Consider the following 12,412-nt stretch of genomic DNA (forward strand, 5'->3'; position numbering starts at 1 on the left):
CACAAATGTTCTCCTTCCCAACTGACAGCATCCCTTTTTGCTAACTCACCTTTCTCCCGTTCTCTGTGCATCCGCACCGTAATGAAGAATTTCCAGTTTGCTCTGATTGACACTTGAATCTACTGAAGTCGCCAGACTGCCGCACTCCAAGCTTAGAAAAATGATGTTCTGTTTTTAGGTCATTTCCATTTACTGCCATGTCATCAGTTAGGCCTTACTTAAAAAGGCATCACGAAGCCTTGCCTGCTGGTGAGGTCACACTAACATGTCAACACAAATCTCATTTTTTTGGGTCTTGAGGAAACAGTGATTGGGAGAGCTTTACTTGAAGGACTGTAGGCAGGGTCCGGGAGAGTTCAGTTCCTGGTGGCTTTGGCTCAGAGGCAGTTAGTATTTTACATGTAGCCTTTTATTCACCTTTCACTTTGCTTGCTTAATTTAAAGGGAACATGTCCAGCAGCTGGCAGTGGTGTCAATGCCAAAGGGATGCAATTCCTGAGGGCTCTAGCCTTGTTGGGACCACCTTGCAGATCCCTGGGAGCAGCCAGAGGTGCGTAGCCGAGAGGTCTGTGAGCCAAGCACGCAGCCAGGCTGTGAGGCCGTTTCTCTGCAGTTGGATGACTCCAGGCAGCTGGTGTAAAGTGCGGGGAGCTCCTGGAGAGACTGCAGAAGCTAATAGAAGCTGTTCGCGGCAGTTGTAGCAGCACTGTTTTGTTTCAAAATGAAATTTTCAAATTGACACCGCTTCTTCATGGCACGCGCTGCTGGCACGGCAGGCGTCGGAGGGCAGGCATTGAGGAGGCTCGTGCTGGGCGCCCGCGTGGGGTCGGGTGGTCGCCTTGGGGTGCGGTGTGGGCTCTGAGTGCGTGTCAGTGGCTTTCCCAGGCATGTCTTCTGCACACACTTGATGTCCTGCGGGCCCAGTGCGGGTCGCACCGCAGCCATGGCCGCCTGCTCTGGCAGCATGGTGTGCTCCCAGGGCGGCTGCCAGCGAGCCGAGCGGGGCTCTCAAGGCGCCTGGGGGTGCTGCTCTGTGAGTCTGACCACAGCAGCCTTCCTTTCCTGCTGCCAGCACTGGTTCCCGCTGCCCAGCCTCGCTCACCACACGGTGCCACGTAACTGAGGTCTGTCGCTGCGGGCAGGTTTGGAGGGTGCCTTGGCCACGGCAGGGCGGCATGTCCCTGGCTCTGGTCCGGGCTGGGGTCACTTGGGTGTTTGTGGCAGCCCATGCTGCTCCTCGGAGATACGATGGAAGGGCACGTGCCCGCAGGCTGGGGCTCCTGGTGTGTCTGGGGCTCCCAGTGTGGCCGGGGTGGAAGCACAAGGGGTAAATCTGGGCACACTGGGGGCCTGCAGGACTTCCCTCTCTGCTGGAGGAGCTTCTCCCAGGCATGCTGCACTCCTGCTGGTTGCCTCCCTCCCCTCCATGGCTGTGGCGATAGACACATGCTGTGTGCGCTGCCTGGCACGGGGCCGGCAGGCACTGCCTGAGCTCTGGGGGCAGCCTGTCCCGTCCCATTCTGTCCCAGTACGGCAGTGCAGTTCCCAGGACCCAGCTCTTCCTGGTCCCGGGAGAGCAGCGTTGTCCCTGCTCCAGTGGCAGCAGGCTCCCTCCCACGAGGAGGCGAGAGGAGATGGATGCGGCAGTCAGGAGCGGAGCGCCAGCTAATTACCCTTCCGAGTGTGTCTTGTAAATTAAGGGCTAATTAGAGGCAAAGTCAGTGTCATGGTTTTACACGTGTTTCTGTGGTGCTGAACAAGGGGAGGGAGGGGGAGCGTGCGGCAGCCAGGCTGGAGGCAGGCAAGCCAGCGGCTCTGCTGCTCCTGCCCCGCGGGCTGAGGTCCTGGCAGCTCGGGGCCGCAGGGCGCCGTGGCCCTGCGAGCCCTGCGACAGCACGGCCAGGGCAGGCAGGGGCTGCAGGCAAGTCCCTGTGCAGAGCAGCAGAGAAAGGGGAATTTGGGTCCAGGCTGGGTACATGGAAAAGGAGGATGGGAGGCACCCGCTGTGCTGGCAATGAATGAAAGGTGCTCAAGGATGGCAGGCGCACCTGGTGCAGGGTTGGTAGCCCACATCACCCCTCCATTCAGCACATGCCTTGGATCCACTTGTAGTGGGGGGAATTCAGGTTTCTTGAGCTGTTGTTTCAGGCACTCTGCAGCTTCAGGCAGCGCTCAGGCACCAGTGACATTCAAACCTCATTTCTTAGGTTTTCGTGGAAACAGCAGGGGCAGAAACGTAAATTTATCTACAAAATCTGGGGCTCCACATGGGATTTTACAGGGCTCTGCTCTTTGTGGAGGGTGGCTGAGCACTGGAATAGGTTGCCCAGCAAGGGTATGCAGTCTGCTTCCTTAGAGACACTCAAAAACTGTGCAGACAGAGTCCAAGGCAACTGGCTCTGGGTCATCCTGCTCGAGCAGGGGTTGGACAGGACAACTTCCAGAGGTCCCTTCCAGCCTCAGCCACGCCGGGATTCTGTGAGAGCAAAATGAGGCTGGTTTTACAGAGTGAGGACACAGTCAGGTGAGCTGTCCTGGCTGTAGCAGATCCAGCTGGGGCCCTGCTCCTGCAAGTCTCTGCTCTCCAGCCTGCTTCTGTGAAAGGGTCCCACTTACATGCCAGTCCTGTGAAAGACGTTGCTCGGTTTCCCCTAGCCCAGCTCCTTGCATGGCCGCAGAGTGGTCGGTTCTGGCAGGCCTGGGGCAAGCAGATGGGTCAGGCTGTGGATGAGCACCTCATCATCTGGATGCACTGCAGCTGGAGCCGTTCAATGGGCCCTGCCCTCATCCGCGGCCAGAAAGGCTGGTGTGGGAGTCCCAGCTCAGCACCTGCGCCGCTGGGCGTGGAAGGAGGAAAGGTAGCTTCAGAGTAGGGAAAGGGACCTTTTGCTCACCCCCAGGCTCCCAGAGCACTTGTTCTACAGTGGCTGGAGCTGAATGCCCTAAGGGAAGGCACAGGAAAGTGCTTGTAGTGGGCAGGTGTAGGGTAATCCCTCTAGGGCAGCATCATCATCCTTAACAGATTGCCGGCAGCCTTGAACAGCAAGATTTTTGCTCCCTGTCAGAGCTTCTCTGTTTACTATTCTGGAAATTTTTTATATTCTTGTAATCCAGAAATACTTGACCCATTTTGAATCTCTGAGTGATCTTGTCTTCTGTGACAGCCTCTAGTCCCAAAAATGCACCTTTCCTGGGGGGTTCAAGGTCTGGGCTCAGCTCAAGGGGTTTCCAGCTAGCGGGAAGAGGCTCTTCTACCCCCGATCCCCACCTTACAGACATCTGTTCCCCCACTTGTCCCTTTGACATCCTCCATGCGATGTTCCATTCACTCCTAGTGCCTGCAGCATGGTTGGGTTTCTTGTTAGGGACACACAAGGGGTGAAGTTAAGGAGTGAGGATGAGCACGCTGGCTATGGGCTGGGTTTGTATTTGTCCAGGTGCTTGAGGCTATAGTGAAAATGGTGAGCAGACCATGAGCTCCAGCTGCACAATCTGGCTGGAGAGGAAATCTGTGTGCCGGCTATGCATCCCAGGGTGCTACACTGAAATACATCAAGCTGGGTGTCCCTCTGGGAAGTGGTGTGTTCTGGGCAGTGCTCTTTCCTCACCACCTTTGGGCAGCGATTCACTGGCATCCCCTGGGAGAGGAGAGCCAAACAGAGCCTATCCTCATGCAGGGCCACATGGGGGCATGTCACATCAGGCACAGGACAGCTTTTCCTTCTTCCACCGTGCTTCAGAGCAGCAGTTGGTCTGTGCTAAATTCGTGCCTCTCTTGCAGGTGCTCCCCACTCAACCAGCAGTACCTCCCTGCACTCAGAGCGCTCCATCAGCGGCATCAACCTGGTGGGCTTCAGCTCAAAGCCAGACGGCATGCACCAGCGCTCCTACTCCGTCTCCAGCGCGGACCAGTGGAATGAGGCCGTGGCTATCCCTGGCAGCTGCCCCAACCCCTGTAAGTAGCACTCCCGACCCCGCTCCCCTCAGCTGCAGCGGGTGGGGAGGCTTGTATTGGTGATGGGGCAGTCCTGAGCTCTGCCCTGTGGCTGCAAGCCCAGAGTTTGCTCACGGGTGCCGGACACAGCCTTTGGGGCCTTGCTGGGACTGTCCACCTTTGTGAGGGTCAGCTGGCGGTGTCCAAACCTGGGGGAGAAGCTCTTCTGCTGGGCATGGTAAAGCGGTCTCCCTCCAGCCAAGGGATGCTGTTCTGTGGCAGGACTGTTCTGACCTCGCTCCTCTGCCTGCCCCGCTTGGCTCACTGTGCGAGGGGTAACCGTTGCTTTCCCCCATCTCTGCTCCTTGTCGGCACCCTCAGCTCCCAGATTTTGGGGCAGTTGAACGAATAGGAGTAATTCCTGTCTCTGGAGCACACACTGAGTGCAGCCTGCCCCCTCCCCCCACGCTCACTCGCTCTCTGTGATGTTTCAGGACAGTTGAGTGAATTAAAATAATTCATACATTTCCCAACGTAGCCACTTTGCCGAATTGGAAAATAAATGCTTTTGTGCTGCATTCATCACTCCTTCGTTCCTGGCTCTGCCGCCGCACTAAAAAAGCAGTTAAATGCACATCAAGAGTGGAGGAGCCATTTCCATGCCTGCTCGCCCCTTGTAGTTCTCATTAGCGCAGCAGCCGCCCCCCCGCTCGGTCCCAGGGGCTTTCGCAGTTTAAAGAGAGCCTCTTTATGATCATTACCGGAGTCCGACTGTGCGGGCGCCATTTGCAGCTGAGGAGGCTCCTCATTTGTAACTGTGAAAAACTATCAATTTCAGCGCGCCTGATGCAGCGGCTCCATCATTGGCCCCATCAGCTCCCTGCTGGAAGCGAATTAATCAGACTGTTACTGCTGATGGGGCAGCGCAGGCGATGGGAGCGGAAGGGCGCAGCTCTGAGCATTAATGTGCCGGCAGCCCCCCCTCCCCTCGCCTCGGACACAGGGTGCAGCAGGGCAGCCCCCCGCTCCCCCAGCGCCGGAGGAAGAGGGCTGTGGGAGGGGACAGCGTTCTGCGCACCGCTTTGGACACAGGCACCTCTGCTGGGGTGCTGCAGGGCCGGCGCCCCACGCCAGGAGAGGGGTACCACCGCTGCCGGCGGTGCCTTGCCCTGCCCACAGGAGCCGTGCACGCAGGCAGCAGGAGCCTCCTGTGCCGACTGCCGAGCGTGCCCCTGTGCGTGCAGCAGCGAGGTCCGCAAGCGCCTGTGGAGGTGAGCAGGCAGGCAGTGCTGTGGTCAGCACACACATTGCCTTTGCACAGGTGGATTCTGTGTCACAGCCCTTCTGGAGAGCAGCCGCCCCAGGGGCCGTCGTGGCAGGTCTCGTCCTCCTCCCAGCAGCCCTGCTGCAGAGCCCAGGGGCCCGGCGTGGCCGCGCTGTGTGTTTTGCTTGCCTTAGCTCTGGCCTGAGTGTCACACGAGAGCAAGCCGGCCTCTGCTCCCTGTCCACGGGAGGAGCCTGCTGCGTTTGTGGCCACCCAAAGCACTCTACCTCTTTCATGCAAAGTAACCTGGAGAGTGGTACTAACAGGAGCTGAGGTGCTGCTGCTTCTCCCTGTGGCATGGAGGGGCAAGATGTTGACCCTGTTAATTGTGTGATGGCTGCTTGTCCGCTCTGCCTGGGTCCCACTGCACTGTGCCAGACCCCGAGCCCTGTGGGTCCGTCCTGCCTTGCCCTGCCCTGCGTTAGTGGTCCAGAGACATGTCACTGGGCCAGCTGTGCTGAAGGGTCTGCGGGGTACGAGGGGCGACCAGCCTGGCTGTCCTGGGGGCCTCCTGGAGCAGCCTCCCTGTCCCTCGCCCAGGTCACAGCCCGTGGCACCGTCGCCGCCGCGCTGGCAGGGGCAATGATTTGTACCTCCCAGCATCTGTCTCCCATTGCTGCTTGGGGCTGTTGAGGAAGGGCTGGGGCAGGCAGAGCCCTGGAGCAAAACCCTGGCCCTAGAGGGGTGGAGAGCAGCTCCCCGGGCTCCCGACAGGGCCCCTGTCGGCTGGAGCAGGCCTGGCTGTGCTCACGCCGGGCTGGCAGCTCGCCGGGCTGGTACCTGCACGGCCACGGCTGGCAGAAGTGGGCTCTCAGCGTCAGGAGGGAGAGGGCTTTGGGCAGGGGCAGGTGGCGCGGCCCATGCGGCACGGCGGGCCAAGCCGAGGGGCATGTCCGCCCCTCAGCTGAGGGGTGAGCTAAGCCAAAGCAGGTGTGCCTCGCCCGCACCCGAACCCCAGCTGTGCCTGCGCAGCCCAGGTCTGTTCTCCGCGGTGTCTCCAGCTCTAGACGGCAGGGCTGGCGAATATTTCTGCAGACTTGCAGAATAAAGGGTGCAGGCTCCCCTCACGGCTTCTAGGGATGGGCTGTCTCCAACGGTTGTGCCCTGGAGAGCACATGGAAGAGGGGTGAGACAGGCTGTACAGGTCACGTAAACATGCTCCAGCACATTTTGTGTTTATCCTATATGGGAGGGCCTCTGTGGCCCACCCATGGGGACCCAGGGCTCCCCATAAGGCCAGCTGGTTTGGAGGGAGGAACCAGGAGGCCCCACGTGTGCCTGCGGAAGGGTTCCCATGGTGAGACGGGGACCTGGAAGTCCTTGGGTGGGTCAGAAGAGCTCACTTCTGTCCTGCTGGGGAAAAAGGGGGAGAGCAAGCAATACCTGATTTTGTAGAGGGAGTGTGTTTCACGTTCTGCCGCTGCCCCATTGCAGTCCCATCCCCATCCCGTTGCGGGCCCTGGAAGCCCCCAGCTCCTCGGCTTTAGCTGCTGGGCAGTAAGAAGAATGGGGACATGGACGATCTCTGCTCTGCGGAGCAGGAGGTGTCAGCCCCACCACAGCCTGAAGGCACGTTGGCAGGAGCTGCAGAAGGAAACAAAACCCCACACTGAGCCCGGAGCGGGGGCAGGATTCCAGCGGTACGTGGTTCGGCCCAGGGGGTGTCCTGGTGAACAGGTGGGCAGCAAGTGTAGGTTCAATGCACCATGTGTAGCCTCAGACGAGAAAGTTCAGGTCCCCTGAGACATCCAGGCTGAGGGATGAAGGTGCCTCACATCTGCTCTAAGCATAGTCCTGTATCAGTAATTTATATTTATAAAAATGGAGTCTGAATTTATTAGATTTATCTCTCTTAATTGTCAAGGGTGAACTATTTCCCTGTGGATAAATAGCAGCAGAAACACCCTACTAGTGCGTGTCAAATGTTGCAGAAACCAGAGAAGGAAGAGCTCTGATGCCGCATCGTCTCCCAGCCTTGCGAGGCGGGCACAGGCTGCACGCAGGACCTCTGCACGGGGCAGCTCCTGGCCACTGCCTGCAGCCCTCTCTGTCCCGCTGTTGGATGTTTGTCTTGCCGCGCAGAGACAGACCAAGCCCCAGAGAGCCAGTCTGACTGAACCGGGCTGAAAAGGGAGAGTAGAGGCTAGGCTGGAGTGGGAGAAGGGCTTGCCAAGTCATAGGCAGTCCCCACTGCTGGAGGGTGCTGCCCTTGTTAGATGCTGTGATCGCTTCCTTAATTTCAGGTGCCATGAAATGTAGAAATTGGAGACTGGGGCTTGACGGGAGACACTGGGTTGTTACAAAGAGGACGGCAAGCTGCCCGGGAGGGAAGCAGGCTGGGAGCGGAGCTGCCATACATGCCCTGTGTGTGGGTGGACACCGGAGAGGCAGGAGTGTATTTCGGAGAGGGTTAACAGTGCAGCGAGGGCTCCTGCACCTCCTTGCCTTCCCCGGAGTCTGCATTTTTATGCTGATTGGAAGCCTTCGCTGTGTGTGCTGCTGAAATTGAATGTCAGGCTTTTGATTTTGTTGCTGGTCTCTAATGAAATTTGACATTTAATGGTGAGTGCAGCGGCAGCGTGTGTGTGTGTGATCGGAGCTTGATTAGCGCGCTCTAATTGACAGTAATTAGGCAGCTCCCTGATTGTTTCTAATTCTGCTATTAATTGTAAGGAACAGTATGATTGAGGATAAATTTGGTGCGTTGCTGCTGGGGATGCAGCTTCTTCAGCTCCGTATCGGAAGCCTATTGAGACCATCATGCTCAGTTCCTAAGTGTGGCAACCCCAGTCACCTCGTTTGGCAGAGCGGTGCCGTGGGGGATCGATGCTTCTGCAGCAGCAGTTCAGATCCTGGGACCTGGATTGGCACCTGGGGGGCCTGAAAGCACCTCCTGGGACTGTCCCTTCCCAAAACCCACACGTTGCCCTGTGAGGGTGCCGCTGCAAGGCAGTACGCACAGGGACGTGCACTGAGGGGTTGGCATGTCAGGCTGCCCCCAGCAATGCCGCCCTGCTTGTCCCGGCCACGTAGATGCCAGCGCTGTCTCTGTGTGATCGTCCCGGATGAATCCCAGGGCAGAGCCGTACAGCGTGACCCTGCCGAGGCAGCCTGAGCCGGAGCGGGTGTGGGAGCTGCCCCGTGCGACGGGGCTGAGCATCGGTGCTGTCCTGTCTCGTGGGGCTGTGCATTTTCAGCCAGGCAGAGCACTGCGGCTGCCTCCAGCACGCTTGGTTGTCTCTAGAAAGAGCAGACTGTCACTGTCTTGCTGTACATTACTTTCTTTATCTTTGTTCCCAGCTAATGGTACTGCCGACTCTCTCAGCTCCAGCCCGAATATTTCCAGTGCTGCCAGCCCGAAGCTGGAGCCGCCTCCATCACCACATGCAAACAGGAAGAAGCATCGCAGGAAAAAGAGCACTGGGACAACTCGGCCTGATGGCCCCAGCGCGGCGGCAGAAGGTAGGAAAGGTCTGCTGCCTGGGGGGCAGCTCCACCGGCTCAGAGCGCAGACACCCGGGAGTCCTGCAGGGCTCGTCGGGGACCTGGGGCTTGGAGCGCTCCTTGTTCGAGCCAGCTTGTGCTTAGGCAGAAAGGAACAACCCGCCTCTCTTGCTCTGCCCTTGATTTCTCACCTGCAGTGGAAGCAGGACTGCCATCACGCCTATGACAGCATATACTGTTAGTGGTAATAATAATTACTAACTGTATTAGCAGAGCTGAGAGCACACCACATAGTTAAGGCGTGCTTAACTATACTTAAGGTGTGCAGGCACTTTCTACCACAAGAAAGAACCTATTTCTGTTGGCTTCTAAATTTGCCAGACTTTCATCATTTAAGAGGCCTATGCCAGCCATCTGCCTCAAACTTTTGGAAAAGTTTACTTCAGGAAACCAGTTGAAGATGTATCCTTCGCTTTGCCTGTGCTAAAATGCTGATGGTTTTTCTGTTGAGAAACTTTGGTGTCTCTGCGGTTCCTGAAGAGGGACCCAAAGCTTGGCAGGGAGCCTGCAAAGCACAGGGAGGTGCATCTTGCTGTGAAAAGGTGTCCAGATTTGTCCGGGTGGAGATTAGCTTGGCAACCATGTTCTGCAAAGCCTGCTTCTATGATTAGTGTCTGTGGAAAAAGCGATCCTCAGTCTTTAAGGTTTGACTTTATCCTAGATTATCCTGTCCCACAGCACTCAATAACCTTTTGTAGTAAACCAAAATAAAGATTTTATTCAGATGGCTAAAGGCAGGGAGAGAGGGGTTACGTACAAGTGTTTGAAACTAATGGCTACTGTAAAACAAACCAGAAAATTTAACCTGTACATTTGTTAGCCTGTACCTACAAAGCATGCTGCGGCTGTCCTGGCATCCTGCAGCAAATCACAGGTCAGCCTGTAGACCAGCAGCCCAGGTTTCCCAAGGCAGAACAACTCTTAAGTTCTCTCTCTTAGAAGCGTTGTGGTAATGATCCGCATAGGAGTTCGGCAGTTCTCTTGTTCAGTCTTTTCTGCTGTAGTTATCTTCATCTGAAAAACCACTGAGTTTAGGAAAGAATTCCCCTTTGTAGTGGTTGATTCTGGCATCTTGAGCATCATTTGAGTCTGTCATATACACTGGATGTCTCCTGGAAAGCAAGAAGTACTGTCTGTATTTGCACTTGGTTAAACCACTGGTGCTCGTAGCTATGTGTGTATGATGACTCTTCAGACACATCACCGCCCTTCCCACAATAGCTTTTGTTTTGTAGTTCTCAGTCCAGAGCTTTGGTAAAAAGAGAGACAAGTATTCTTTATATGTTAGAAAACTGGGATACCAAAGAGTAGAATGACTTTGCACCTACACGTGAGACTAGGAATGCACGTGCAAAAGTACTGTGTCCCATCCTGTAAATAATACTCCAAGGGAGCATGGAAATACTGGAGAGAGTTGTAAAGAAGGTCCCAAAACTGACCTCGGTCTGATGAATGTATTTATGGTGTGGACATTAAGGTATTCAGCTTACCAGAATGAAGACTGAGAAGCAAAGGACTGATGTTTTCAGTGCTTATAGAGGAAGAAGGCTGGTCCTGCAAGGCTGTTCTGCACAGCTGGCAGGGGCATGAGAAGGTGCAGAGGCTGGGATCTCAAGTTACACAAAATTGAATACAATTTCTTAGTGGAAAAGGTAACCAAATGTGCAGACGCTTTTATGAAGCAGTAATGTGGACTAACCACTGCTCAAAGTCTTAAAATTAAATAAGTTACTTTTCTGCAAGACACATGTGATCCGGCCCCAGCAGACTTCCCCGCTCTCTGCATCCAGGTGGGCAGACCAGATGATTGTCACCTTCCTCCTTGGATGCCCAGTCCACAATTCTTTGAGCCATCTCAGTTTTCCTGTCATTTCATAGGGAGGTTTTTTTCAGACACATACTCGCTCTTGCTGCCTTTCCCTGTCTGGCAGTATCCTTGGAAGGCGGCGTGACCGAGGCTGCACGTAGTGATGATGAGATGCCACGTGATGTGTACGAGGGCATCAGAATATTTTCTGATACTCCCTGACCTGGTCCTTGACCATGGTGGTGTGCTGGGCAGAGGTCTTGTGCTATCTGCAGTGATATCCAGGCCCTGTCTTGGGTTGACAGAGGTAATTTGGAGCCCTGTCAGGTGTTGGAGTAATGTAATTTTTTCCTACAATGTGCATTACTTCACATTTATCAACATGGAACTTCATTTGCCGGTGAAGTGTCAGGTACCAAACTTCATTTGTCACTGCACAGACCTTGCACGCAGTTGCTCCTCCTGCTGCCGGAAGGCAGCACCAGGACCGGGAGCAGGAAACGTACCCCCGCAGTGATCCGCAGCGCTGCCGCTGCTGGGGCACGTGCAGCGGGCTGCGAGCCTGCTCCAGTGCAGCGGTGGGAAGGGAGCAGCGAGCAGACCACTGTGAGGAGTTAGGAGAGCACGGCAGAGGCAGGAGGGGCATGGCAGAGCAGAGGGGGCACCTGTGGTCTGCAGTCACGTGAGCAATCAGACCTCTGTGTCTGCAGCTTGAATCCAGTCTTTCCAAGTCCCTGTGTCCTTCCTCAGGCCGTAAACGGGTGCAGTATCCACTGGTTCGATGCTGTTGTCAGGCAGAGACGACAAGAGCCTGCTGCTCCCGGGCACGCGCTGGGTCAGAATGTCTTTTCCACATGGGGTATTGTACGGTGGGGTTTCTGGCTTTTCGGCTGGCTTTTCAAAAACTTACCTCGTATTTATTTTTTATGTAATCTACTGTATTAGAAAACCGATCCAGTTGCAAAATGGAGCTTCCAAAGGCTGGGCCGTGACTTCTGTCATCCTCTCGGGTCTCCCTGCAGCAGCACCTCCTGGGGAGGCCCGGCTGTACATGCTGCAGGTCCGGAGGGTATACGGGCAGCACCCATGCCAGCAGCACCATGCTCCGTGTCTGCAGGAGCCAGCCACTGCTGCTCTGTGGGGTAGCACACACCTAGAGGTTCACAGCTTGGTCCTGTTGTAGCCAGTCCGATGTTTCAGCAGCAAACAGCTGTGTCCCCATTTTGGGGAGAGGGGGACATCTCTCTCTGGAAAGGGTCCTTGTACATCCCTGTGCTCAGTACAAATTGTGGAGCTGAATCACACGCTCCTTTTCAGGCAGACGATCCCCTGCCGGCCGTACGTCTGATTGGCGCTGGGTCTCCCTGCCTGTGGCACCTTCCTTGGGCAACTCGTTTTGCCTCTCTCCTGCCCCCGGCACTAGGACTGCTCCTCAGAGCTGATGCGGCACAGGGTGCTGCGGTGGCTCATCACCAGGACCAGGCAGCCCAAGGCAGATGCGGAGGAGTGACTCTGGGACTGATGCTTGCGTTGTCTGCTTCCTAGGCACTCAGGGCGAGCGCTAGACTGGAGTCACACCCAGGTCTCTGTCCTGCCTGGCAGCCTGCATTAGAGGTGGGAACTGGCAGCAAGCAAGCAAGAGATAATGAGCCTCTATGTGAGGTCCCATCCTGATGCCTTAATGGTCAGAGATTGGTTCCAGCTGTGAACCCAGGGCTGAGCATTGCCCCACATCAGGGACATGACTGATGACTTATGTCATGGGCTGGTGTCCATAAGTATGTCTGATTCTTCCTTGAATCTTTTTTAGCTGCTTTTGAACAGTTACAGCATTTTTTTTTTC

General features: G+C 55.9%; 1 protein-coding gene across 2 annotated transcripts in view; it reads left to right on the forward strand.

Annotated features, from left to right (window-relative positions):
• AGAP3 (ArfGAP with GTPase domain, ankyrin repeat and PH domain 3) overlaps nucleotides 1-12,412 on the forward strand; it is a 153,678-nt gene that overhangs the window by 126,948 nt on the left and 14,318 nt on the right. For both annotated transcript variants that reach the window (XM_064445301.1, XM_064445300.1), the window contains exons 12-13: nucleotides 3,782-3,955; nucleotides 8,559-8,720. In XM_064445301.1, the coding sequence (XP_064301371.1) occupies nucleotides 3,782-3,955; nucleotides 8,559-8,720 (336 nt within the window). The remainder of the gene's footprint in view (nucleotides 1-3,781; nucleotides 3,956-8,558; nucleotides 8,721-12,412) is intronic.

This window comes from Phalacrocorax carbo, chromosome 2 (genome assembly GCF_963921805.1).
Source record: "Phalacrocorax carbo chromosome 2, bPhaCar2.1, whole genome shotgun sequence".
Lineage (NCBI taxonomy): Eukaryota > Metazoa > Chordata > Aves > Suliformes > Phalacrocoracidae > Phalacrocorax > Phalacrocorax carbo.